This window comes from Typopeltis vanoorti, chromosome 4 (assembly GCF_054136105.1).
Source record: "Typopeltis vanoorti isolate ZY-2024b chromosome 4, IOZ_Tvanoo_1.0, whole genome shotgun sequence".
Classification (NCBI taxonomy): Eukaryota; Metazoa; Arthropoda; class Arachnida; order Uropygi; family Thelyphonidae; genus Typopeltis; species Typopeltis vanoorti.
In genome coordinates, this window is record NC_143552.1 from 168936174 (window position 1) to 168961529 (window position 25356).

The 25356-nt window shown below is 35.0% G+C and overlaps 1 protein-coding gene across 1 annotated transcript in view; it reads left to right on the plus strand.

The window, feature by feature from the left end:
• The window catches only part of RPA1 (replication protein A 70), a 283379-nt gene that overhangs the window by 9019 nt on the left and 249004 nt on the right, over window positions 1-25356 (plus strand). The window contains exons 2-4 of the mRNA XM_090391585.1: window positions 7556-7603; window positions 22537-22615; window positions 24737-24845. Coding sequence (XP_090247711.1) covers window positions 7556-7603; window positions 22537-22615; window positions 24737-24845 — 236 coding nt within the window. The remainder of the gene's footprint in view (window positions 1-7555; window positions 7604-22536; window positions 22616-24736; window positions 24846-25356) is intronic.

Here is a 25356-nt window from a genome sequence, read left to right on the forward strand (position 1 = left end):
GAACTTTAGGAACTATCCCTATTTTGGCATTGACCTGTCCCTGTTTAAGAAATGTCTCCCTAGATGGGATTTGTATAAGAGATGATTGCAATATGCTGTGAGATATAACTAGTGACCACGTGAGTGATAAAAGATAGGCTACTTATGCTAGAAGTTTGTTAAATTATATATAGAAGTGGTCCAAGTAATTTGTTCTTGTATTGTAATGTTAATATTGAAATTGAGATCTTGCTAGCAATGCGATATAGTTAACCATGCATTTATGTTTTTTCATGTATAATTTCTTGGTTAATAAATATGTTTCATAGCATTTACCTGAGTCCAGCTTGTTATATGTATTCAAATAGCCACTCATAAAATTAACATCGAACCTAGTGGGAGGGACCCACGAGTATAAGTTAATATTTAGAGCCATGACTGCATGCAAAGATAAAGAGAACAGGAAATAGTTTATATTATTGTTGGAAGTTTATTACTGTGTATTACTCTGAGAGAGCCACCTTGGATAAGAGTCTTGTCTATCCTCAGTATTGGCTGGTGCAGTTAAAAAAAATAAAGTTGTCAATATTTATCAGGTGAACTGTCTCAGAGGATATGTTTAATGGCAGCGTCCCATACTTGGACAAATTAAATTGTCCAAGTATGGGACATGACTAAACTTAAGAGCGGTCTAAATTTAGCTTGCTTAAAGAAAAGGAAAACTTGTATGAGTGAGTAGGGCATACATAACTAACAAGAGTAGATTAAAGACATAAAGGTAAAGGGTTAAAGAATATGATATCATTGTATAGGGGTAGGTACATAACAGTATATTTAGGCCAATTGTTATCCTTTGAGGAGTGCCAAAGAAAAGAGATTGAACGAAGAATTCACCTTGGATGGATGGCGTATGGGAAAATGGGAGACATATTCTGAAGTGACATCCCTATGAGTCTAAAAAAAAAAGGAAAGCTTTCGACCAGTGTATACTTCCTGTCCTAACATGCAGAGGAGAAACACGGACTTTAACAGAAGCCCTAGAAACAAAAAAACTGAGAACAACACAACATCGCATTGAGAGAAGTATGCTGAAAATCACATTAAGAGATAGGAAGACAAATACTTGGATAAGATCTCAAACAGGTGTCATGGATATTATAAAATACATTAAACAGGCTAAGTGGAGATGGGCAGATACAGTGACGGGAGATGGACTAGAAAAACAACAGAGTGGAGACCAGTGGATGGAGCAAGACAAAGAGGAAGACCGAGAAGAAGGTGGAGGGATGAACTGGAACAAATTGCAGAAATGAGGTGGATGGGAGAGGCAGAAAACCGAGTGGTCTGGAAAATCATGGGGAAGACCTTCGTCCCCCAGTGGACAGAACCAAAAGGTTGAAGTAGAAGAAGAATAGAGCCATTATTCATACAATACATACCTATCATATTTCTCCTTAAACTCATTCATTGATGAAGCACTTGCAACCCATTCCAAACCATTCACCACCCTCTAAGCAAAAAAACCCTAGCTCTAACCACAATTTCATGGTGATCCCTTGCCTTTCCTTTCCTCCTATGTCGTGAGAAAGTCTTCGGTGACAATCCTATAAATCCCCTTTATTATCTTATATGCTTCTATCGTGTTGATTTTTTTTTTTTTTTTCCATTGTCAGCTAGTTTTTGAAGCCCACAGACCTTTAGTCTGCTGTTATACAGAGAATTCCATAGACCTGCAACAATCTTTGTCTCTCTTGACTCCAGATTATCTCAACACTTCTTCATCCCATGGAATTTGGGTGTCCCAGATCTGTATGCAATAGTTCAGGTATGGTTTTATTAAAGCCTTGTATAGGGAAACAATAACTTGTCTGCTCCTGTTCATCAACAACACAGTCTGTGCTTTAGATACTTTTGTAGTATGCCCTCTAGACTTCATTGATGTACAACTCCATGTCCACAACCATTTGCAAGTCCCTGACTGACCTCATCACTTTCCTGAAGTTCAATTCCATCAATATAGTATATAGCTTGTTGTCTTGTCTTCCTAAAGTGCATCACCTTACACTTGACCACATTAAACTGGCAGGCAGCTTTTCACCTTTGCTCATACTGCTAGTCTATTTAAGTCGTTATGCATGATCTCTACATCACCTTCATTTACTATTGCTCTTTTCAGTTTTGCATCATATCACTGGCAAACAACTGAATATTTCCTGTAATGATTTCCTATATTGTTGATGTACAAATTAACAACAGGACCAAGCACTGAGCCCTCTGGTACACCACTAGTCACCTACCTTCTGGACGCATTTCTTCCATAAATCATTTGATATCTGTCCATTGGCCACTTTATTCCAAATCACTAGATTTATATCCTTCTCTGTTTGCTCCAATTTATGCATGTGTGGAATCCATTAAATGCCTTTGCGAAGTCTAGCAATATCACTGACTAGCCATTTCCTTTATCCAACTCTATTGTCACTTTATAAAAAGTAAGGAAATTTCTAAGTCAAGACTTACCCTTCACAAAACTATGTTGTCCCTTTATAGAGTATCATATTCCTATCCACTCAGTCCTGAATTCTCTCTTTCATCACTTCCTCCAGTACCTTAACCACCACTTCTGGTTGAGTGGTCTATGATTTGCTACTTCTGTCTTGGCGTCTCCTTTATTGCAGTGGGACTGTTTTTTCCCTTGTTAGATCGTGAATGAGGCCTGCCTCTGCTAGACAGACCCTCGTTCAGGATCTAACAAGAACTGAGCCTAAATAAAGAAAATACCTGTACTGCTGGTGAAAATTGTACTAGAAAGAAATAAGGAAAGGGGGTGAAGTGTATCATATAATTGTCTATTAAGTGTATATCTTTCACCCAATGGAGAAGAAACATTGTAAAATAATAATGTGTGTAATAATCTAACCAAAATATCTGATAAGCACCTTGAGAACTCACTGAGAATTGCAACTACGTCATTGAACCAAATATCGAAGCATTCGTGTCTCAAAAACAATGTCAAACATCTCACTAATTTCATGTTGCTGTCTTGTCTTTTACTTTTATAATAAAAAATTCATGAATTAATGAAGTTTAAATTACTTAAATATATTAATTATATATTCTACGTTTTTTTGCTCATCAGCTATCGTTAGTGTTTTTTATGTGTGGCCCAAAACAACTCGTCTTCTTCCAATGTGGTCCAGGGAAGCTAAAAGGTTGGACACCCTTGCTCTAAACCAAGAATACGAGATCAACCATACATTTATAAAAAATGGATACAGTAAAAAACCTATTCACAAGATCCTCCATAGAGACAACACTAAAAACAAAAAAGATTTCAAGAATGCCATTGCCATTCCTTATGTTAGATGCATTTTGGAAAAAATTAGACAGAACACTACATAAATACATCAAATCACCTTTAAACCCCTGACAAAATTAAGACACCTACTCAGTTCTTCCAAAGATCCTCTTCCACACCTAGCCCACCCAGGGGTTTACAAAATACAATGCACATGTAACTTACCATACATAGGGGAAACAGGGCAAACCACCCTAATTAGGAAGGACAAACACAAATGACACATTAAATACCTCCATATTGGAAAAACCAGCCTTTCAGACCACGCACTCCAGACATACCACAGCTTGTTATACAACGTAACAAGAATCTCCTTACTTGTACAAGTCGGTGTACTCCGCATCATTCCCAGAAATCATTGTTTTGTCCTCACAGTTTTGGCAATATGTCCTCTAAATTTTAGATCCTTATCTATCATCACCCCAGGATCTCTTATTTCCTCCACCTCCAATAATAATATTATTATTATTATTTAGGCCTCCAAGGAGTCAAAAGACTCCTCGCAGGAGGTCCTTCCTAGGAAACAGTCCCAACAAGCATAAATTCTACATCCCATCTTTGTTTCACAAATTTGGGATGTAGATTGGAAAGGTATCAAGTTCCTACACTGTACCAAAACCTGGTTTGAGAGAAAATTTAAAGAAGCATGGGAAATGCTCAAACACAATCTTAACCAGAACAAAAATGATGGTCTAACCATTCCAAGAATGTGGAGGACCCATTTGCAACCATTATAGCAACCAGAACAAGCCAAAGAAAAATCTCAATACAAGAAGACTTGGTGAAGTTTTTTTTTTTTTTTTTTTTTTTTTTTTTTTTTTTAAACATTTAATAGCAACCTGAACTGTACAAGTCCTGAAGAAAAGCTTTGTATGGGAGGACTTTAGCAGGGTTTATTGTATTTTTATTTTTTTTACCACTAGAGGTCAGGTTAAGTAAAAGATCAATTAACAGTGTAGATTCAGTTTACCTTTGTAGAGTGCAAGAGCATGTAGCTTGTTTTCATAGACACGTGTATTTTTCTGATGACCTCAATACAGGGGTTGAAACATCAATTGTTATTTTATTAATAATAAGTAAAATAATAATTTTGACATGTGTATTTTGTGTCCCTAAATTCGTAGATATGTATCTCTGATCCAGACTTTTAAAAATATGTGCTACACCATTTTGTTACTTATGTATGGGAAATATGATGTTTGCATTCATTTATTGTTGTTATTATTACCTAAGACCTAAGACTCCCCCCCCCCTCCACACACACACATGGAGTCAGAGACTCATCTAGGAGGTCTTTTTTCATATACACAGCTCATCACATCGTGCCGTAAAAACACATTCAAATTCTCTGCAGATGCCATTCTCTCAGGCAAGCATTGCAATCATTCACAACTCTGCATGCAAAAAATCTGCTTATTACTCCCTTGTTCATATCCTTCTTATACAGCTTCCAGGGATGACCTCTTGTTCTCCCTAATCTCTCACCATTTTCTGTAAAACCTCTTCAACATTGATCCTGTAGCAACCCCTTACTAACTTGTAGGTCTCTATCATATCGCCATTCTTCCTCCTATCCACTAAACTCTGTAGATTGCATCTTCTCAACCTTTCCTCATATTCAATGTTCCAGAGATCAGAAACTGCCTTAGTCAGTACCCTTTCCAACATCTCTTCATTGTTTTGAAAACCAGGTGACCAAATCTATACGTAGTAGGTCCATGTGTGGCCTAATCAGGGCCTTATACAATGTAACAAGAATCTCCTTACTTCAAGTCGGTGTACTCTGCATCATTCCCAGAAATCATTGTTTTGTCCTCACAATTTTGGCAATATGTCCTCTAAATTTTAGATCCTTATCTATCATCACCCCAGGATCTCTTATTTCCTCCACCTCCAATAATATTATTATTATTATTTAGGCCTCCAAGGAGTCAAAAGACTCCTCGCAGGAGGTCCTTCCTAGGAAACAGTCCCAACAAGCATAAATTCTACATCCCATCTTTGTTTCACAAATTTTAAAACCTTACATTTTGCAACATTGAACTCAATCACTCAATCTATTCAAGTCTTCTTGTAAGGCCTGAACATCTGCTCTACTACTCATAGTTCATCCCAACTTTGAATCATCTGAAAACAACTAAATCTTCCCATCTAAATCTTCCCTAATCATTAACAAACAAGTTAAACAGCAATGGCCCAAAAACAGATCCCTCAAGCACACCACTGGTGACATTCTTCTTCCAGCATATAGCTCCCCTATACACCTTGCTGATACCTATCAGATAGTCAATCTCCAATGCAATGCTTCATTAGTCTAATATCCAACCCCATCCACTTTAGTTACACTGTCAATTTATCATGTGGTAATCTATCAAAATCTTTGCTAAGTCTAAGTATATACTACTGTGTATCCAGCTCCCATGTTCAATGCTGCTGTCACCTTACTGTAATAAGTAAGTAGATTACTAAAGCATGATCTCCCTTTAGCAAATCCATGCTGTCCATCAAAGTTAATAGCATTGTTTTCAATCCAATTCTGGATCCTGGTTCTCACCAACCTCTCCAACACTTTAACCACATCATCTGACACACAGATAGGCCTATAATTTGATGCTTGTTTCTATCACCTCGCTTATGAAGCTGCACAATCTTGCCCTCCTTCCACTCCTTTGGAACTTGACCCAGTGCAAAACTCATATTAAACAAATGTGTCAGGGCAGATGTCAACTCCCTGGCACATTCCTTCAAAATACGTGGTGATATATTATCATGTCCCACAGCCTTATTAACATCAAGTTTGCTCAATTCTCCATATACCTCTTGTGCTCACTTACAGTCAGTCTCTCCTTCTCATCATCAACTGCTCTCAAACACTCCATGATGTCACATTCAAGAATGAAAGATGTTTATGAACTACTCATTAAGTATCTCAACTGATGTGGAGGATATCCTCTGCAGCAGTTGTGCTTATACCATTTTCTCCTTCCATAATTTTTTTTTTTTTTTTTTTTTTTTTTAACTGCTTCTCATACTTCACTTTTGATGCTCTTACCTCAGTAACTTTCTGGGTGTAGCTAGCTCCCAGTGTAGAGGTTGGATAGTGACCCTTCCCATAATGTATAAAATATACACATCTGAAAGGAAGCGTGTTTTGCATTATGAGATATTAAAGCAACTGATGTGAAGTCAACAGCATCTATGTTCATGGAGCTTAGTCTTCACACAAATTTTGTTTGCTTACATTATTAAAAAAATTGAAACAGCTATCATGCCATAACATGGCAGTTATTTCCATTTTTTTAAATTTTTTAATAATGAATGCTGATCGCCATGTAGCTATGAAGAAAAGGATTTGTTTGCTTATTCTTGGGTATTAGATTAAAACAAGAATAATATTTGCTTTCTGTTATAATTTGTTACTATGATAATGGTAAATTTATTTTATCAGTTTGTGGGAGAAGTCATATTGAAACTTTGTTCACTGGATATCGACCAAAACTGAAGGAAGTGATAATACTGTATTTTCTCAGTAGATAACTTGTAATTGGAAATATTAAATTTGAGCATCATTTAATTTTGTCATTATCATTATCAAATTCCTGATATATACCCTCAAGGGGTGTACAGAATATGATAGTACTACATGAAAAACTTCCATAATCACCAACTTCCTATCTACAATTTTCCTCCAAGTCAATCTGTTACCTGTCAAGACTTCAACATTATCAGATCTTATATTTCTACCTTCTAAGGCACTATTTACTGTATCAATCCACCTATATCTTGGTCTTCCTCTGGGTCTTTTTCCACTATTCTTAGTATTTTCCCATTAGTGACCCCACCCATAATGCTTTACATTATGGGTGGGGTCACTATGGGTAGTGATCCCACCCATAATGCATTGCAGTATACATCTTCTAGTGAGATGTGCTTTACATTATGGGAAAATACTAAGAATAGTGATCAGAGCTTTACCCACCTTTACAATGAGTTGCCCTGGTGTTGTACCATCTATCGACTTGAACTTTGTTTCAGGCGCAAACTTAATTGTTTGCATACTTGGGATTAGGAGTTAAAATAACCAAGTTTATAAAATTACTTGGTTATCCTAATATACAATATCCCAAAGTTAAAAAATTTATTACATATATATATATATATATATATGGATATACAACTTTTGTATGTTTAATTCTGTTGTCATTTTGCTATTACCAGCGACTTCTGGAAGATGCAACAGTTGAAAAACCAGTTCTTCAGATTTTGGTAAGAATATTTTATATTAACATCAATTATATTATAATATTATAATAGATATTATATATATTATAGTATTAAATGAGATATTATATGAAAAGTTCATGTTATTGCCAACTTCCAGTTGATAGCTTCCTCCGAACCGGTTTCATGTCTGAGGAATCCATCATTATCAGATCTTGTATTTCAGTCTTCTAAGGCACTTCTTACAGTATCAGTTTACCTAAGTATTTTTTTTTATCACTGAAATTTGTCTCCATGATGGGGAAAAAAAGAAATGCTGCTGTTGTTAGATTATCCAGAGGGCACCACGAGGAGGTTAAAGTCAGACTTTGTCCACCAGAAAAGGTGCCATATAAAATACATGAATTTAAACTCTATGATTTGGTGTAATAATACCATGGGATAATAATAATATTAATAATAATTAAAAAAAAAAAAGAGTATGATGACCCCACACATGAAAGGTCATGGGACCTATAATACAACAGTGCTATGTGGGTAAGTGTTTATATATAGAGAAGTAATCTTTGAGTGTTGTACTTAGTTGGAAAAACAGTATCGGGGAGATTATTTCAAAGAATAGAGGCAAACGGAATGAAGGAAGATGAAGAGAAGCTTCTTGGATATATTTGGAGTTGACCAGTGGCTGCTCTAGTTCTTACATGAGTTGAGGAATGGCAGTGGTCAATTCAGTGGAGCAGTGCCCATGAAAGTATCTATAGCAGGGATGGCCAACCTATGGTGCATGCACCATTTGGATGATTGGAAGTGGCACATTGGATCTCAATGATAATAATAAAAAAGTAAGCCTATTTGTGCAAAAAACATTAACCAAAAACTGATTTTTATTTTAAAAAAAGAAGCTAAAACTGATAATTATTATTATTTGACACCTCCAGGCAGTCCTAAGACTCATCAAGGGAGGGCACCTACTCTACAACTCTCCATCTCCACCACTCAACCTCATCCACAAACCACTTCATCTACACCCATGCCATCACCACTATTATTTTCACAGACAATCACAAACATCCATGCCCACGGCAGGATTCGAACCCACAGCCTTTTGGCTGGAGAGCAGATACGCTAACCACTTGGCCAACCAGGCCAACGGTAATGTGATGGGTTACGATTTAGCGATTTTATTTTTTCGTGTACATCTTTTGCACTTTCACTTGTTTGATCCTCAGGCACCAAGCATTAGCAGTGGTGTGTCGCAGGTTTTTGTCAGTTTACAATTGATACTCATGCGCCACGGAGTTGTGCTTTGTTCGTCCTTTGTGAACATTTGCAGTTTTGTACTTTTTCGATAATTAAGTCTTGTTTTTACACTGTTACTCATCAAATTGCTAAAGAAAAACAGAAAGTGATAGTAAGCATGAATTCAATGAACAGTGGGAAAATGAGTTCTTGTTTATAGCGAATCTGTCAGGGAAACCATTGTCCATTCTCTGTGAAAACACTTTCTTACATAATAAAAGACATGACTTGAGCAACTGAAAGACCTTGTCTGTGCTTGTACTTTCTTTTCTTTAGCTTTGAATGAATCTACTAACATGTGATGTAGCCAAGGTAAGCATTTTTATAAGAGAAATTAATGATAATTTTAACATTTTTGAAGAACTTATCTGTCTTGAATCGCTTCATGAAAAAACAAGAGGATCAGACATATTTGAGAAAGTAAAATCATGCCTAGAAAATCTACAAGTAGATTCTAGTAAATATATCATGTTTATATTAAATATATCTATATTAACATAATTTTGCTGGGAATTTTTAAGGGTATAAGAGTTGTATGATGCATCTGAACTTGTACGTGAGGTTGGCCACCCCTGATCTATAGAAAAGTGCAGAAACAGGTTGCCTATGGGAGGTGACTGGAGGCAAATCACTCTCTTCTGTTGTTGGAAGTTTTTCCACTTGGTTATACTATAAATTAAAGATACCAAGAAATTATATACTTGGTTTAATCCTTTATCCAAGTGTAAGTAAACAAAGTTTGCGCCTAAAATATAATCAGGACTGGGGCAACTCGTATATAGAAGCTGATGACTTCACATCACTTGCCTTAATATCCCATAATGCAAAACACGTATCCTTATGGACATGTATAATGCTATGCATTATGGGAAGGGTCACTACACAGACTGGTTTCGACCTTTATTGAGGTCTCATCAGTGGGAGCCTGACCCAGAGTTGATACTAAGGTTGAAGGAATGTAGAAGTCATATTTTCATATACCATCATCATAACACTAATTACGGGTATAGACCATATTGGTCTCTTCCAGTCTCATTATCCATCCAATAACCTTTTTTGAGGTCTACCCTGTCTTCTCTTTCCAGTTGGCTTATATTTTAGTATTTGTTTAGGATGTTGGGTGTTTCCATTCGGTTTACATGTTCAATCCATTTTTGTTTATAATTGTTTAGTTTTTCTTCTATTGATTTTGTTTTCAGTTCTTTTAAAATGTCTTCGTTCCTTTTTTGATCTAATAATGTGTATTTTGCAGTTCTTCTTATAAATCTCATTTCACTTGTTTTTATTCTTTGTTTATCTTGTTTGTTTATTGCCAAAATTTCACTGCCATATAATAATGTAGGCACTGCTAAAGTATTGTATATTTTCAAGCGTGTTTCTTTTTGTACTATATTTCAGAAGATATTTTTGAGAATAGGAGAACTAGGTTTTTTACTTGGAGAGTGATGAATGAATGGAATATGCTGCCAGAGTCTGTTGTGGGTGCCATGACTGTGAATGAGTTCAAGGCAAGGTACGATAGATACTGTGTGAATGTCGAATAGTTGTTTTTGACATGATGTTAGGGCCTCCCTCGATGAGTCTATGGACTCCTTGGAGTTGCCTGTAATAATAATAATATTTTCATATACGAGTAGCCGAAAGGTGTCACACCTTATTAAAATATTCTGGATTAGAGATAGTTGTTGGAAGTTTTTCCAACTAATCTATAATCCGGAGTGTTTAGATCTGAGTTAATTATATGCAGTTTTGATATTGGATCTAATACCACTTTACTTCATAACATGACTATATAGATCAGTGCTTACCAAAGTTTTAGTACCAGAGTACCCATCATAAAATTTCAAACATCTGGTTTTTAATGATCTTTATTATAGAGAGTTTAAGAATTACAAAAGTGAGAGGTATTAATTTTAATTAAATATTTTAATATTAATTATCAGACTCCACTTCAATATTTGTTAATAATAAATAAATAAATGATAAATAAATGTGGAGATAATAAAAGTATTATCTCCATGCATACAACCTGTACATCCATCACGATGACAAACATGTAAAAAAAAAGTAATCAGAATTAAGGTAGCTAGCAGCATGTTTCCCAACTGTGATAATGATGAGATGAAAAGGCAAGCAAAGATTATGAATGATATGCTAGTAGAGTTGTGTGAGGAGAAAGGAGTTTATTTTGTGAACTTGTTGGATGGATTTGAGGAAAGGATAGAACTATATAAAAGAGCTGGGCATTTAAATTGATTTTTCATGATTCAGCTGGAGAAACTTGCTGCAAGAGAAAGTAATGACTGAAGTGTTTGGAATACCTTTGAAAGCAAGAGGTGGTGGAAGAGCAGGATTTTGTGAATGGACAGGGGAGTGGTATTGAGTGAAGAGAATGAGAGAGAAGTTACATGATGAATAGGGAAATGGAGGGTGAAAGTGGCAGGGGGGGGGTTAGGGTGGACAGGGGGAGACAGTGTGCTAAGTGTAGATGATGGTTCCAGAAGTGGATGTGTGAATGTGCAAGAAAGGGTTGATAGCCAAGGATTTAGGGGGTAATGTTTTGGTCTGGTGGGGGGGGAGGAGGTGTGATATCAGTGATAGAAAGGAATGGCCTGGGTGGGAGTATGGAGGAGTCATATCCAACAAGTAGGATCAGTGGAACTTGTTATAGAAACAGAAATGTGCTAGTGTATATGTTTATGAATTTTAGAGGTATTCGAAATAAAGAAAATGAAATGGTAGCATTGATAATTTAGTTGCTCAAAAATTATTGGAATAAATGGGACTCAGTTGAATGAGGATGATGACATTCTGACAGGAATTGAGATGGAGGGATATTTAATCTTTTATGAATACAGACAAGGCAGAAAGGAAGGAGAAGTGCTGTTGATAATGATGGTAGATGAGTTGTGCCCTTCACTATTTGCTCATTGCATCTCCATCTAGGATGGAGATGCAATGAGCAAATAGTTAAGTGGCTTTGAAGCAGTATGGTGTGTAGTGGATAAGATGAAATGTTTAGTAGGGTGTTACTGTAGACCTGCTAATGTGGATGGCATTGAGAAAGAAATATATAGGCAAATTAATCTGACTAATAAGAAAAGGATGGTTTGGAATGAAGAGACAGCATCTTGAACCAAAGAGAATGAATTTCAGATTTTGAGGGACAACTATCTTAGGCAGTATGTAATGGGTGTGAGAGTCTTGGATTTGGTTATCTCATCAGAAGATATTGTGAGTGTCAGATCATTCTCTAGTTAGTGAAAGTGACCATGAGGTGACATCAGGACTTTTCTGAGATAGGTTATGTGTGGAACTATAAGGCAGATGATTATGACAAACTTAGGAGGTTGCTCGTAGCTATATCATGGAATGAAGAATCTGATGCGAAGTAAATCAGTACTGTTCTGTCAGATAGTTTCTACTCAGGAACTATCTGACAGAAGCAATGATTGAATGTATTCCAAATCAGGAGATTAAATAAGGTAGGTCTAAAATCAGTGACCATATAGGTGACACATGCAATATGGAAGAAAAAGGCATTGTGAAGGCAGCACATGCTGAGTGGCAATCATTAGTAACATGAGTACAAAGAGCAAGCAACGAAGGTGACTCACTTGGTAAGGGTAGCAAAGGTTTGGTATGAACAGCAATTAACAAATGAGGCTAAAAGAAATCCTAGGTAGTTTTTTCTATGTGGCAAGTAGAAGGAAGAATGATTATGGGAGGATGATGTTGGTCACTGATAATGTTAGAATGATAACCATGAAGGAGGATACAGTAGCAGTGTTAAATGAGCAATTCATTAAAGTATTCCATTCTTGTGAATGTAATAAAGTGGCTTGAATGGTAATATACAGCAGTACAGCAGATGCCTTGAATAGACTGGGTGAGTGTGTGTGGATGTCAGTTCAATGTAGCAAAGTGTAATCTTTTAAAATTTGAGAAGCAAAAATGGGATTCAGGGTATAAGATTGGTAATGATATGTTAGAGGGGATGGAGGCATTGAAAGATGTGGGAGTGACAGTGGATAGGGAAGGACCTGAAAATTCGGTGATTTGCTAAAATTTTGTGTACATTACTGCAGATTATGGTAATGATGTGGAGAAGACTGAATGTAGAAGTATGGATGTTATGATTTCATTGTACAAGGCTTTTATTACGCTGCATATGAATTACTGTGCAGACAGAGATTTGGTCACCTGCTTTTCAAAACGATGATGAGTTGTTGAGGTTTAGAGACGATTGACTGGTTTCTGGTCTCTGGAATGTGAAGTATGAGGACAGATTAAGAAAATGAAAATTGCAGAGCCTAGTGTATATGAAGTGGAGGAAGGGGGACATGATGTAAGGGATAATCACCTGATTAATGTGGATGAGATATTTTATAGAATTGCTGGAGATAAAGAACAGGGAGCCATCCCTGGAACCTCTATAAGAAGGGTGTGAACAAGGGATCAAGGAGTAGATTTTTTTTTCCTTTTAGAGTGATGGGTGGGATTGCTTGCTTGAAATTGTAGTAAGTGCAGAGACAGTGAATGCATTTAATTAGAGGTCTAATGGGAAACATTATAGATAATGATAGCAGTGGATATAATATATCCACTGCTATCATTGTCTATAGCAGTGGATATAATGTATACCTTTGTCTTGCAATTGATTTTACATCAAACTTTCTTTACATGTTCATGAAGGAAATGTTTCTTTACATGATATTATTATTAATTATTATTATTTTTAATACACGACACCTCCAGAGAGTTCAAAGACTCGAGGGAGGGCACCTACTCTACAACCAACCTCTGTCTCTACCAATCAGTCTGCCAACTACAATAAACCGCAACTACCATCATCATCTACACCAGTGGTGGTGAACCTTTTTACGTGCGCGTGCCAAAAATTGTGTAGATCATAGGTGTAGATCGTAGGTTCGCCATCTATGATCTACACCATAGATAGCGAACCTATGGCGCACGTGCCAGAGGTGGCACACCCGAGAATTTTGCTGGCACGTCAACAATTTACATGTGATATCCTTTTATACGCTTATAAATTATTCAACCTTTTTTTTTTAATTGTTACAATACATACAAGTTAAATTTTGTTTTACACGAGAGAGCAGCTATGAAGACATGAATATGATTGGTGCAGTATTAACAAAAGATCACGTGACCCAAAGACTTTTTAAGTTGAAATGCCAATTCTCTTCAACCAAATTCCATAACATCTGCAACCATCATAACAACATTCCCTACATATTTCTTAGTTTTAACACATTCATGACTGTGTGTCGTTTATCATTCCGACAGAACTTCTCATTACTGGCAGGCTCAACTCACACAAAGTTTCAACCCTTGGTTGATTTTTATTGCTGCTTGTTTGCATTTGAGCTAGAAGGGGAACTTGTTAATAATTGGTGGATTTTTATATATATAGAGATATTCATAGATATTATACCTTAATATTTAATCATACCATAGAGATGATCTCTGTTTCTAACAATTATTTTTTTTTATTTCCGAGTGTACCTATATGTTATTATATGCACAAGGGTTCACTCCAATTGGTGCAGTGATCTTAACTCTTTCTTTCAGAATCCAAATAATCACTGACTCAAGACCAAAATACAAAATAAACACATTTAATAAAACAAAAACAATATATATACACTTCAAACAACTTTTCATAACTAACTACAAATTTAATTGGATCCAAGGCCTTTTTAAAATTAACTTACACTTAAGACTAGACTAAACACTTTGTTTGCATAATCACAAAAAATGTTCATAGCCAGTTTCTTTCTCTGTCAAGGCCCTTTTCCGAAGATATATGACTATTCTTCATTTTCACAGGATCCTTTCTCATCACTCATGTAGTGCACATTAATTCTTCCTAACTTAATTCTGTCTCTTTTCTTCAGTAGAAATAATAGTCTGATCCGGCGTCCTCAATACAGATGAAACTTCCTAATCAGAGTTTTCTCGAACATTCCTTTAGAATGTAAATAGCAAATTCTTCTTTTATTCACTGAATGCTTATTGACAGTCTTAACTCGTCTTAACTTTGTTAGACGAGTTAAGACAGTCAAAAGTTAAGACTTTAGAAAAGTCTTAACTTTTCTAAATTAAAAAAAAAAACTTAGTTCTACGATTCCCTTTTCGGAATCTACTATAAATCTTTCAATTAGTGTTTCCTCCAATATTCCATTTAAAACGCATATAGCAATATTTTCTTTTATTTATCCATATACTTATTCCACATTAAAACTTCATAGTTCCACGATTCCTTTTTCGGAATATACTATTAATTTTCCTCCGACTGTCACATACAAACTTAAGTTCCTCCGAACCTAAATATCTGCCGGCCTGTGTTCTTAATTCCTTCCAAACGCTATCTTGTTTACTGCCATTACTCAGATACCGAACGTGTCAGCAGTCAATCACACATCAAACTTCTTGGCGAGCATGCGCACTCCATGAAAGTGGCAAGCGAGAAACTAGGAATAATGGCTGGCACGTTGTCTCAGTTAGTGACAAGAGAATGTCTTCATAAAACACAACTTTTGATAATTTTAAATTACAATAAAATTCTTGTAAGTAATACAAATATCAAATCTGGTAAGTACATCAATTTTTTAACTGCTTTACATATCACTTTTGACACAATTTCAATAACGGGCACATCGCAAGTGCCGACAATGCGTGTTATGAAAACAGAACTAATAAACATTTTAACATAAACAATTCGTAAAAATATTCAGAATTTTAATTTTGATTATTTTTACATTCATGACTGGGGTCGTTTATCGTTCCAACAGAACTTCTCATTACCGGCGGGCTCAACTCGCACAAAGTTTCAACCCTTGGTTGATTTTTATTGCTGCTTGTTTGCATTTGAGCTGAAAGGGGAACTCACACAAGCATTATATGACGTTTTGATTCGTGGTAGAATTTTATTTGAAGTTAGCCTTTGTGATCTGTTATAATGACATTTCAAATGCAATCAAATCATTAGTTAGCACCGTTTTTATTCCAGCTTCCTCTAATTGCACTGTTTGTTGAGAAATATATTGCACAGACTGCAAAAGACTCTGTACCTTATTTGGGGGATACAATAAAACTATTTTTTTTTCTTGCATCTACAGTATATAATGGCTGTTGGGGAGAGCGTGTTGTTAACCACGGGAAGCGAGTTACTCTCATCTAGACATGAACACGTTTAAACATTTTTTGTGTGAGAGGTATATATGCAAAATGTTTTACTGTCTTTTTTCGTAAAGTGAAATCAGGGGTGCGAGCTATACGCGAAGGCAAAGATGAAGTCAGACTTTTTTTACATAATGAGAAAATCATTGAAAAATACAATCAATTGATGAACGTCGAATGGCTTTCGAAATTAATGTTTTTTTACTGATTTGTGTTTACATTTAAATGAATTAAATATTAATAACAAGACAATTATTGTCATATTTGATTTAATCAAAGCATTCGAAGCTGAATTACCAATTTTTAATCGTGACGTTATTTCCAATACCTTCCAATATTTTCCAAATACAAAAAAAAAACTTTGCAGATCTAGAATCCCATGATAAAACAGATCAAGTTAAATCGACAAAATAGTTTTCTGCAGTTATTCAGTCGATAATCAACGAATTTTCTTCAAGATTTACGCAGTTCAGGCTATTTGCAGAGACATCAAAATTTATTTTTGCATCCAGACACAACATCAGCAGATAAATTCAATTTTGAGATTTTCGAGTGATTCAAATGAAAGATATATAAATGCACAATTAATCTATTTTCATTCCAGTTCTATGTGGAAATAAAAGTCTATCGATTTGTGAAATGATTTGGAAATAATGGGAAATGATTGATTATTGATCACAATTAAAAAGAATGCAGAAGAGGAAATAATGAGAACTTGTATGCCATTTCTGAAACCTTTAGTTGTTTAAAAAAACTAGCGACGGCTATATTATCAATTTTCTCCTCTACATATGCTTGTGAGTTATTTTTCGAAATGAATTTTATAAAAGACAGTTTAAGAAATAGAATGAGTGATGAATCTAGTTCCGCTTGTGTATTACTAAAAGTGACAAAATATGAACCTGATATAAAGCATTTGGCATCTAATGTACAATAGCAAAAATCTCATTGAAAAATTAATAAATTGATAATAGGTTGATATTGATTTGTATATGACAATGTGTATGTCAAATTATGAGTTCATTTTTATGAAATTCTATGGGTAATTTTTAAACTTGTCTCAATAAAATTCTGCAATTAATTTTGTATTAATTTTTCCCCTATTTAAAACTGCCCGGCACGTCAGCAACTTGATTTGTAAATTTTTAGCACGCGCTGGCACATCAGCAACTCGATTTGTAAACTTTTGGCATGCACACATAAAAAGGTTCGCCACCACTGATCTACACTAATGCCATCTACTGCCCACCACCACTAGTATTTTCACAGACAATCGCAAACATTCATGCCCACGGCAGGATTTGAAACCGCAGCCTTTTGGCTGAAGAGGGTATACGCTAACCACTCAGTCAACCAGGCCGGCTACTTTCTTACTTGTTTCATTTAACATTCCTTCAAATCAATTTGGGACCACTATAGCGCATTTGGAAGAACAATGGGACTTTATGCCCTTTAGTTGGAAAAGTCCTGAGTTTGATTGTCATCATGACAGGTAATCTTTATATGGGCTTTTTCAATTGAAGATGAGTTATTTGATTTCATATGGAGTCAGAAGTGTTTTTCTTCTGAAAACTTGGGTTTTTCATCCTGCATACAAACAAATTGGCCATGAGAACGCTCGCAATTTACAGACAAAATATACCATGGATGGTGGTAGATGGTGTTGTCTGTTGATGGTGGTAGTGTCATTGTGATAGTAATAGTACTTGGAGGATTAAATATGGAAGATGGTGAGTTGTGTATATTGGACAAGAGTGCCCTCCTGTGATGAGCCTTTGGAGGTGTCAAGTAATATTAATCTTTATCTAAGTTTTCATGTCACCTTTATATCTTATTCTTTTACAGTATTATTTCCATCATTTTTAAGCTTTTTCAATGGAATCCAGAACATTTTGCTTCTTTCTAGATATGTATCTACTATGTTCTCACCAAAGTTTTCCTAACTTTTACTTAGCTACTTTTACATGTTGCTTCACTTCTTACATTTTTCTTTGTATTCTCTCAGAGCTTCTGTCAGCTCACTTGCCAAGCCTTTGAATTCTTACATTTATCATCATGTTCTGGCTTTTCTATTTTTGCATATGATTTTATGACACATTCTTCTCTGCCTGAATCAATGTTTTCTTCAGAATCTACTGCTGGATACCCAAAGTTTGTTTCTTGTTTTCAAACTATCATTTTTTTTTTTATATTTGAATATTTGAGTGCACAGTTCACCCCTGAAAGCTGCTTAATTTTAATTCTTTTTAAAACTATCTTAAATATTCTCTTAATTATGATATTCAGTTTTTTCCTACTCAAAGTTAAATGATAATTACTTCCTATTTGAAATCCCCCAGTATACTCTTATCCTGATCCAGCATGAAGATATTGCTATCAGCAATAATATAGTTAATGAGGCTTTCCTTATTAGTTGTGAATTCATGTGTATTTTTATATCAACCCTTTCTGACCTGAATTTTTTTTTCCAAGTGAAACAAATTTCATCATCATCACAAAAATTCTTGCCATGTACTCTCAAGGAGTGTACAGGATATGATAGTACTACATGAAAAAAATTACATCATTACTAACTTCCTATCTACAATTTTCCTTCAAATCAGTCTGTTACTTGTCAAGACTCCAACATTATCAGATCTTATATTTCTATCGTCTAAGGCACTTTGTACCATATCAATCCACCTATATCTGGGTCGTTTTGCTGCCAATCTGGCAGAGAACACTTGTTTTGCTAATCTTTCTTCACCCATTCTGTTTAAGTGACCTTACCACCTGAGATTAGCTCAGCTAACGCATTCCTGGATGCTGACAATGTCAAGTTCTTTCCTAATATCCTCGTTTTTAATATGATATTGCCATTGATGTCATCTGTTCACGCCTCTAATCTTTCTCAGGACTCTCATATCTGCAGTCTCTAGTCTTTGGTCAAGTGTTTTACTTCTGACCCAGCTCTCATATCCATAAGTTAAAACTGGTTTGAACACTGTCTTGTATACAGCTAATTTAGTGTTCCGACTAATTTCTCTCTTATTCCATATGAATTTATTCAATTGATTTCCTACCATACCAGCTTTGTTGATTCTCTTGTCTATTTCTATATTTAATTTACCATCTTCACTAAAAATCGTGCCTAAGTAGCTGAAATGTTTTACTTGTTCCACAAGTTCTCCATTCACAACACAGTTGACATTTTCAATGATTCTGCCTATTTTCATTGTCTTTGTCTTTTTAATGCTGACCTTCATACCATATCTATTACAATTATTACAGCAGTTATTCAATTTAGTCAGAGAATCTTGCAGGCTTGTAGCAGATTTAGAAGTATAATATCATCCGCATAAAGCAAAGAGCTGACATTAACATCTCCAATTTTGATATCATGTTTAATACCACTTTCCTTCATAATGTGATCCATATAGATAATGAATAACAGAGAGAATAATGTACATCCTTGTCTCACACCAGATTTAACATTAAACCATCTTCCTGTACTTCCTTCAATTCTAACTGCTGACTTACAACTCAAATAAAGACTAAGTATTTAGTCTTTATTTGATGTGATGTCCCATTGACACCATATACTGTTGGGTATTGAATAGCTTCTCTCTTTACACCTTGTCATATGCCTTTTCCAAATCGACAAAACTTAAATACAGATCTTTGTTATATTCCCATGCTTTCTCGACTATTTGTCATAAAGTGAATATCTGATCCTGACAGCCTCTATTTGGCCTGAATCCAGCTTGTTCTTCACCAAGCTTTTCTTCCACAATTCTTCTCAACCGTTTCTCAAGTATACTTGCATAGATCTTGTTAGGAACACTCAGTATGGAAATACCTCTGTAATTCTCACATTCAGTTTTATTTCCCTTTTTATATATGGGTACTATGAGAGCTCTACTCCAATCATCGGGAATTCATCCCTCTGTCCATGCTTTCTAAACTATGTAGTGCAGCCACTGCAAGACTCTTATACCACCATACCTCAGCATTTCTGGTCGAATATCATCTACTCCTGCTGCCTTTCCACATTTTAAGCCTTTGATGACTTTTTCTACTTCAAGTATGGATATGTATTCCTGACTGCATGCCTGGTTAGTGTTTTTTACCACTGTGCTGTCATCACTGCTTGTTTCATTTAGCAGTTTTTCCAAGTAATTACTCCATACTTCAAGGATATATTTTTCTCCTGTTTTCATGTCACCTTTATCATCTCTAACTCCTTTTACAGCACTATTTCCTCCATTCTTAAGCTTCTTCAACAATCTCCAGAATATTTTGCCACCTTCTTGATATTTATTTTCTATATTCTTGCCAAAGTCTTCCCATGACTTTTGTTTAGCTAGTTTTACACAGTATTTAGCTTTCTTACATTTGTCTCTGTATTCTCTAAGATCACAAGCTGATTTATTTGCCAGGAACTTTTGATATGCTTTCTTCTTTTCCTTCACTGCCTCTTTAACTTCCTGTGTCCACCATGGAGTTCTAATTTTTCTATCCTTGCAGACAACTTCACCACATGCCTCTCTAGCTGAATCAATCAGGGCTTTCTTCAAAGCTTGCCAGTGAATCTCCATGGTTTGATTCCTGTTCTCAAACCTTTTCATTTTTTCTTCAATAATCTTTGTGTATTTTAGTCTACAGTTCACATCTGAGAGCTGCTCAACTTTTACTCGCTTTAAAACTTTCTTACATGTTATTCTTTTCAATATGAAATTCAATTTTATCCTGCTCAAGACTAAATAGTGATCACTTCCAATTTCAAATCCTCTGTACACTCTGGTATCCTGCACCAGGGAGAAAATATCGCTATCAACAATAACATAGTCAATGAGATTTTTCTTATTCCTTGCCTCTTCTCTCCATGTGAATTTGTGCACATTTTTATGTTGGAACATGGTGTTAGTAATAACCAGTCCATGTCCTGAGCAGAAATCCAACAGATATTTGCCATTATTATTAACTTTACTCTTTTCTCCAAATTTTCCCAAAATATTTCTGTATATCTCACAATTATTTCCTACTCTGCTATTTAGATCCCCAACAAGGACCAACTTTTCATTTTTTTTTTTGTGTCAGTTGCTTTTTCTAAAGCGTCAAAAAATTCCTCTACTTCTACCTTAGTAGAACCTTCTGTGGGACCATAGGCACAAATAAGTCTTATTGTCCAGTTCCCCATTCTCATATTTGCCCACATTACTCTACTCGAGACTGATTGCCATTCAAGAAGATTAGCTTCGTATTTTGTGGTGAATACTATCCTTCTTTGCCTTGATTGTCATTGCCTGAATATAACATTTTGTATTTATTGCTTAGAAAGATCTAACCAGTTTTTGTCTTTTTTGTTTCAGTCACCCCTATTATGTCCAACTGGTACTTATCTAATTCCTCAGCTAGCTCCATTTCTTTGCCATTCAGGCTTCTTATGTTGATAGTACCGATCTTTAACTCTGGTGATGTTGAGTTTGGGTGTGTTTTCAGATTTGTTCCAGTAGCTGACTTTTCACTGTTCGCCCTGGTTAGTTCCCTGGCGAAAACAGTGGGGGCCTTGTTTAACCGGGCGACGTCCCAGCCTGCATGAAATTTTGTCATGTTGTACCATCATTTTTGTATTTTGGTTTAACCAATAAGAATACAATTTGGTCGGCTAAATCCCAAATTGCCAGCCCATCCTCGTTCGTTCAATATCCAAGTAGATACTCAGCAGGGTGCACCACGAGAAGGTGAGGATTGGACATTAGGTCAGAAGCCCTGGTCGGTTCTCCGCATTCCTTTAAAGGCTATGTGGAGGTCTCCTCTCAGTTATACAGCTTTGACCCTTAAGCACCTTGTGATGTAATAATAATAATTAGTTCACAAGTGGACCACTGTGCACATCTAGTCATATGGAATTCAAGATCAGGAAACTTTAGAAAGCCACAAATGTAAATAACATATGATATCAAAGCTTTGGTATGTCAGCTATAAGGACATATTGAGAAGATGTAATCTGAAGGTTTTTTGGATAGGAGAAGGGTGATTATTATGAAATATAAGTTATTGAGAAGCCTTTACTGCATAGGCAATGGGAAAATTTTCCAAAGGTTGAACAAGGAGAATGGTTAAGAATAATCCCTGCAACTTGCACAAGAAAGTAAGGATTAAGTTTTTATTCGAAGAATGGTGAGTGCATGGACTGCATTGCAAGAAGGTGGTGATTTGTAGACATTGAATAATTTTAAGATATGGTATGATTGTTTTAGAATAGACCTGTTGCAAATTGTCTCTTGAATCCATGGTAATGATACTATTGCTAATAATAAATTCAAAATGGCACTTCTCATTTGAACCAATCGGCTTAATTTCCACATGAGAATATCTATTTTCTCATAGCTTTTGAGTTAAGACATTTGCTGTAGTAAATATCACAGTGGTTCAGGGATCATTTTAATTCAGTATATTTTTAACAAGATTTCTGATATTTTGTAATTTAGAGTTATAAGAAGATTCCTGGAGGAAGTCCAAATGAAAGATATCGACTCTTAGTATCTGATGGAGTTATGTGTCATCCGTGTAAGTATTTTATTTATTAATTTATTGAAATTACGTGATTGTAAGCCATAGCAATTCTCATCATCATCAAATTCCTGCCATGTACCCTCAAAGGGTGTAGCAATTCTCAGTATTTAAAGTAAAGTTAGTGCATTGCTGCTTAATGTTTATTTCATATTTGTCAAAAAAAAATGTTGGAAATATTTTTAAAGATAAAAAAATAATATAAAAATCCAAAAGGTTTTTATTATTATTATTATTATTATTATTAACTGCCTGCCCCACTGGATTGTGTGCACAGTCATCACATTGCTGCTGTAAGTTTTGATATATTTTTTATAATTAATTTTTATATTTTAGCTCCTGATAATATTAGTACTGCAAGGAGTTAAATTGTTGAAAGTTGTTCTCATTAAGAATTAGGCATTTGCCTATCTTGTTTCTTTTGTTTCATCTTTCAGTCAGTTTTCCCCTCTCTTTCCCTTTTTGGTTTTTATCTATCCATTTTTGGTATTTGATATCTTTTCATCCTATATAAATTCACTTTTCATTTCTCTCTCTCCCTCTCTCTCTCTCTATATATATATATATTAAGGATATATATATATATATATATATATATATATATCCTTAATCTCTTCATATAAACTATAAATACTTCACTCTCTTCCAGTATCTTCATCTTTATGAAGTCTGACATTGTTTATCCTTTATTTGTTCTTATAAATTCTTAATGCTGTTGCCTGTATTTTACTTTCTTTTTAACAAGTCATATTTATGAACTGTAAATATAAGTGACTATTTTATGAAATTTAAGCTGGGTTTCTTATCTTGTTTCTTTTAATGCTCAACTTTTCTGAAATTCATTTGCTAACACCTTTTATTCTCCAAAGGGAGTAGGTGAAGCCATTTGACCCTAATTAACGTTTGAAGATTACTGAACAGCAAGCCTTCCTTAGCCACTCACTGAATAACTGGCACAAGACTATTAGTGATTTTAATTGGCACCTGGGGAGGAGCATACAGCAGACAACTGCAGCCTTCTCATGATTCTTATTATGTTACTTTCATATTTCATATAGCACTTTATATTACTTTCTGGAAGTAATGTAACTTCTAAAGTCAATTTTCTTGATTTTTTGAATTTTATTTTATTTATTTACTTTCATTTATCTTTGAAGGATATCTATGGTTGAAAGTTATTAATATTTAATTAAAAAAAAATTATGGATTTGTTGTGTGTGGTTGCTTAATGGTTAAAGCTTGAAGATATCGCTTCATAACAATCCTCACTTTCTAGTAGTGGACACCACTGGAAAGTGAGGATTGTTATGTGGTGTCCACCTGAATATAACAAATGAGAATTGACAGTTTGTGACTAAGCCAATCAAATTGTATTCCATATTGCATAAATTTAAAAACATGGTTATTAATTGCTAAGTTCACTAGGGTGTTGCTCATTTAAACAAGCTCCTACTGGAACTCATTTAAAAAAAATACTATGAAAGGAATCAGAGTTGATAAAAGCTGCTGAGGATTTTTCTGATGTCCTTCTGGCAAAATTTCACAGGATGCATAATGTGTATAGTTTGTGTTATGGTAGGGGGGGATGTCTTTCTCTTGGTTGTCTACTTCAGAATTGGAGTGTAAAACTGATGCCAAGAGGTCTTTGGGAGATGTTACTATGAAACATAGGACAGAAGTTATGTCCACAACCTTAGCGAGCGATTAGAAGGCACGAACATTAGGACAGGAGACAAGCTTAGTGCTTTGGACCTTACAAAGTCTGCTTTAGATATGTTGATTATATTTTTTTCAGTTGTTACAAGCTGTAATAATGTAAGCTGAGTTGTAGATGGATAGTTTTTGGCCATTAGACATATGCTAAATCTTTGGTCTGGACTGCTTTGGTACAGTTGTTAGATCAAAGCTTACTTGTAATATTTAAAACCTGGCCAGTTTATTCTTCTTCTCTTGAACTACTGTTTTTAAGAGTTCTCCCTCTTTCAGGGATCTTATAATATTACCTATTAATACCTGTAAATCTTACCAGATCCGTATTATTTAATGTAGGTTAATTAATTACTTCCAGCTACTTTGCTAGAGTATTTTAGTTATTTGTTTTCTCATTTATTCTTTTAGTTGCCATGTTGGCTGCACAGCTGAATCACCATGTTACCAGTGGAGAACTGGAAAAATTCACAGTAATACAGCTTAATAAATATATTTGTAATCAGCTTCAGCAGGACAAGTAAGGTTTAGTTATGCAGTTTTTGTTATCATTAGTGTTTTTTATATTGCTTGACTACGTAATTTAGTATATGCTTATCATTTCTTAATATATGCTCAAGAGGTGCAGAATACTATGATAATGCTTTCTTTAAATTAATACAAGGAATAAGTAATGCTATTTATTTAAGGCTGTATATTTAAACTTGAATGTTACAGGCCATCATCAGTAGTGACAACAGTTAATTACAAGGTAGAATGCAAATGGTGAATTGATTTGAAGAAGTAAGAGCCACAGGATGTTAAACATAAAACAATGCAATGGTATAATTGAGAGAATGTTAATTATTCATTAGTTATTCAAAAAAAAAAAAACATAAGTGTAAAATGTTTCCATACAGCCCACTGATATATTGGTTAGCTTTGACATTGAATCTCTCTCTCTCTCTTCACTAATGTTCCTCTTTAGGATGCATTGCATCTACTTTCAGAAGCATTTTAACAGGATATAGTAAAATTATTTGACTTTGTTA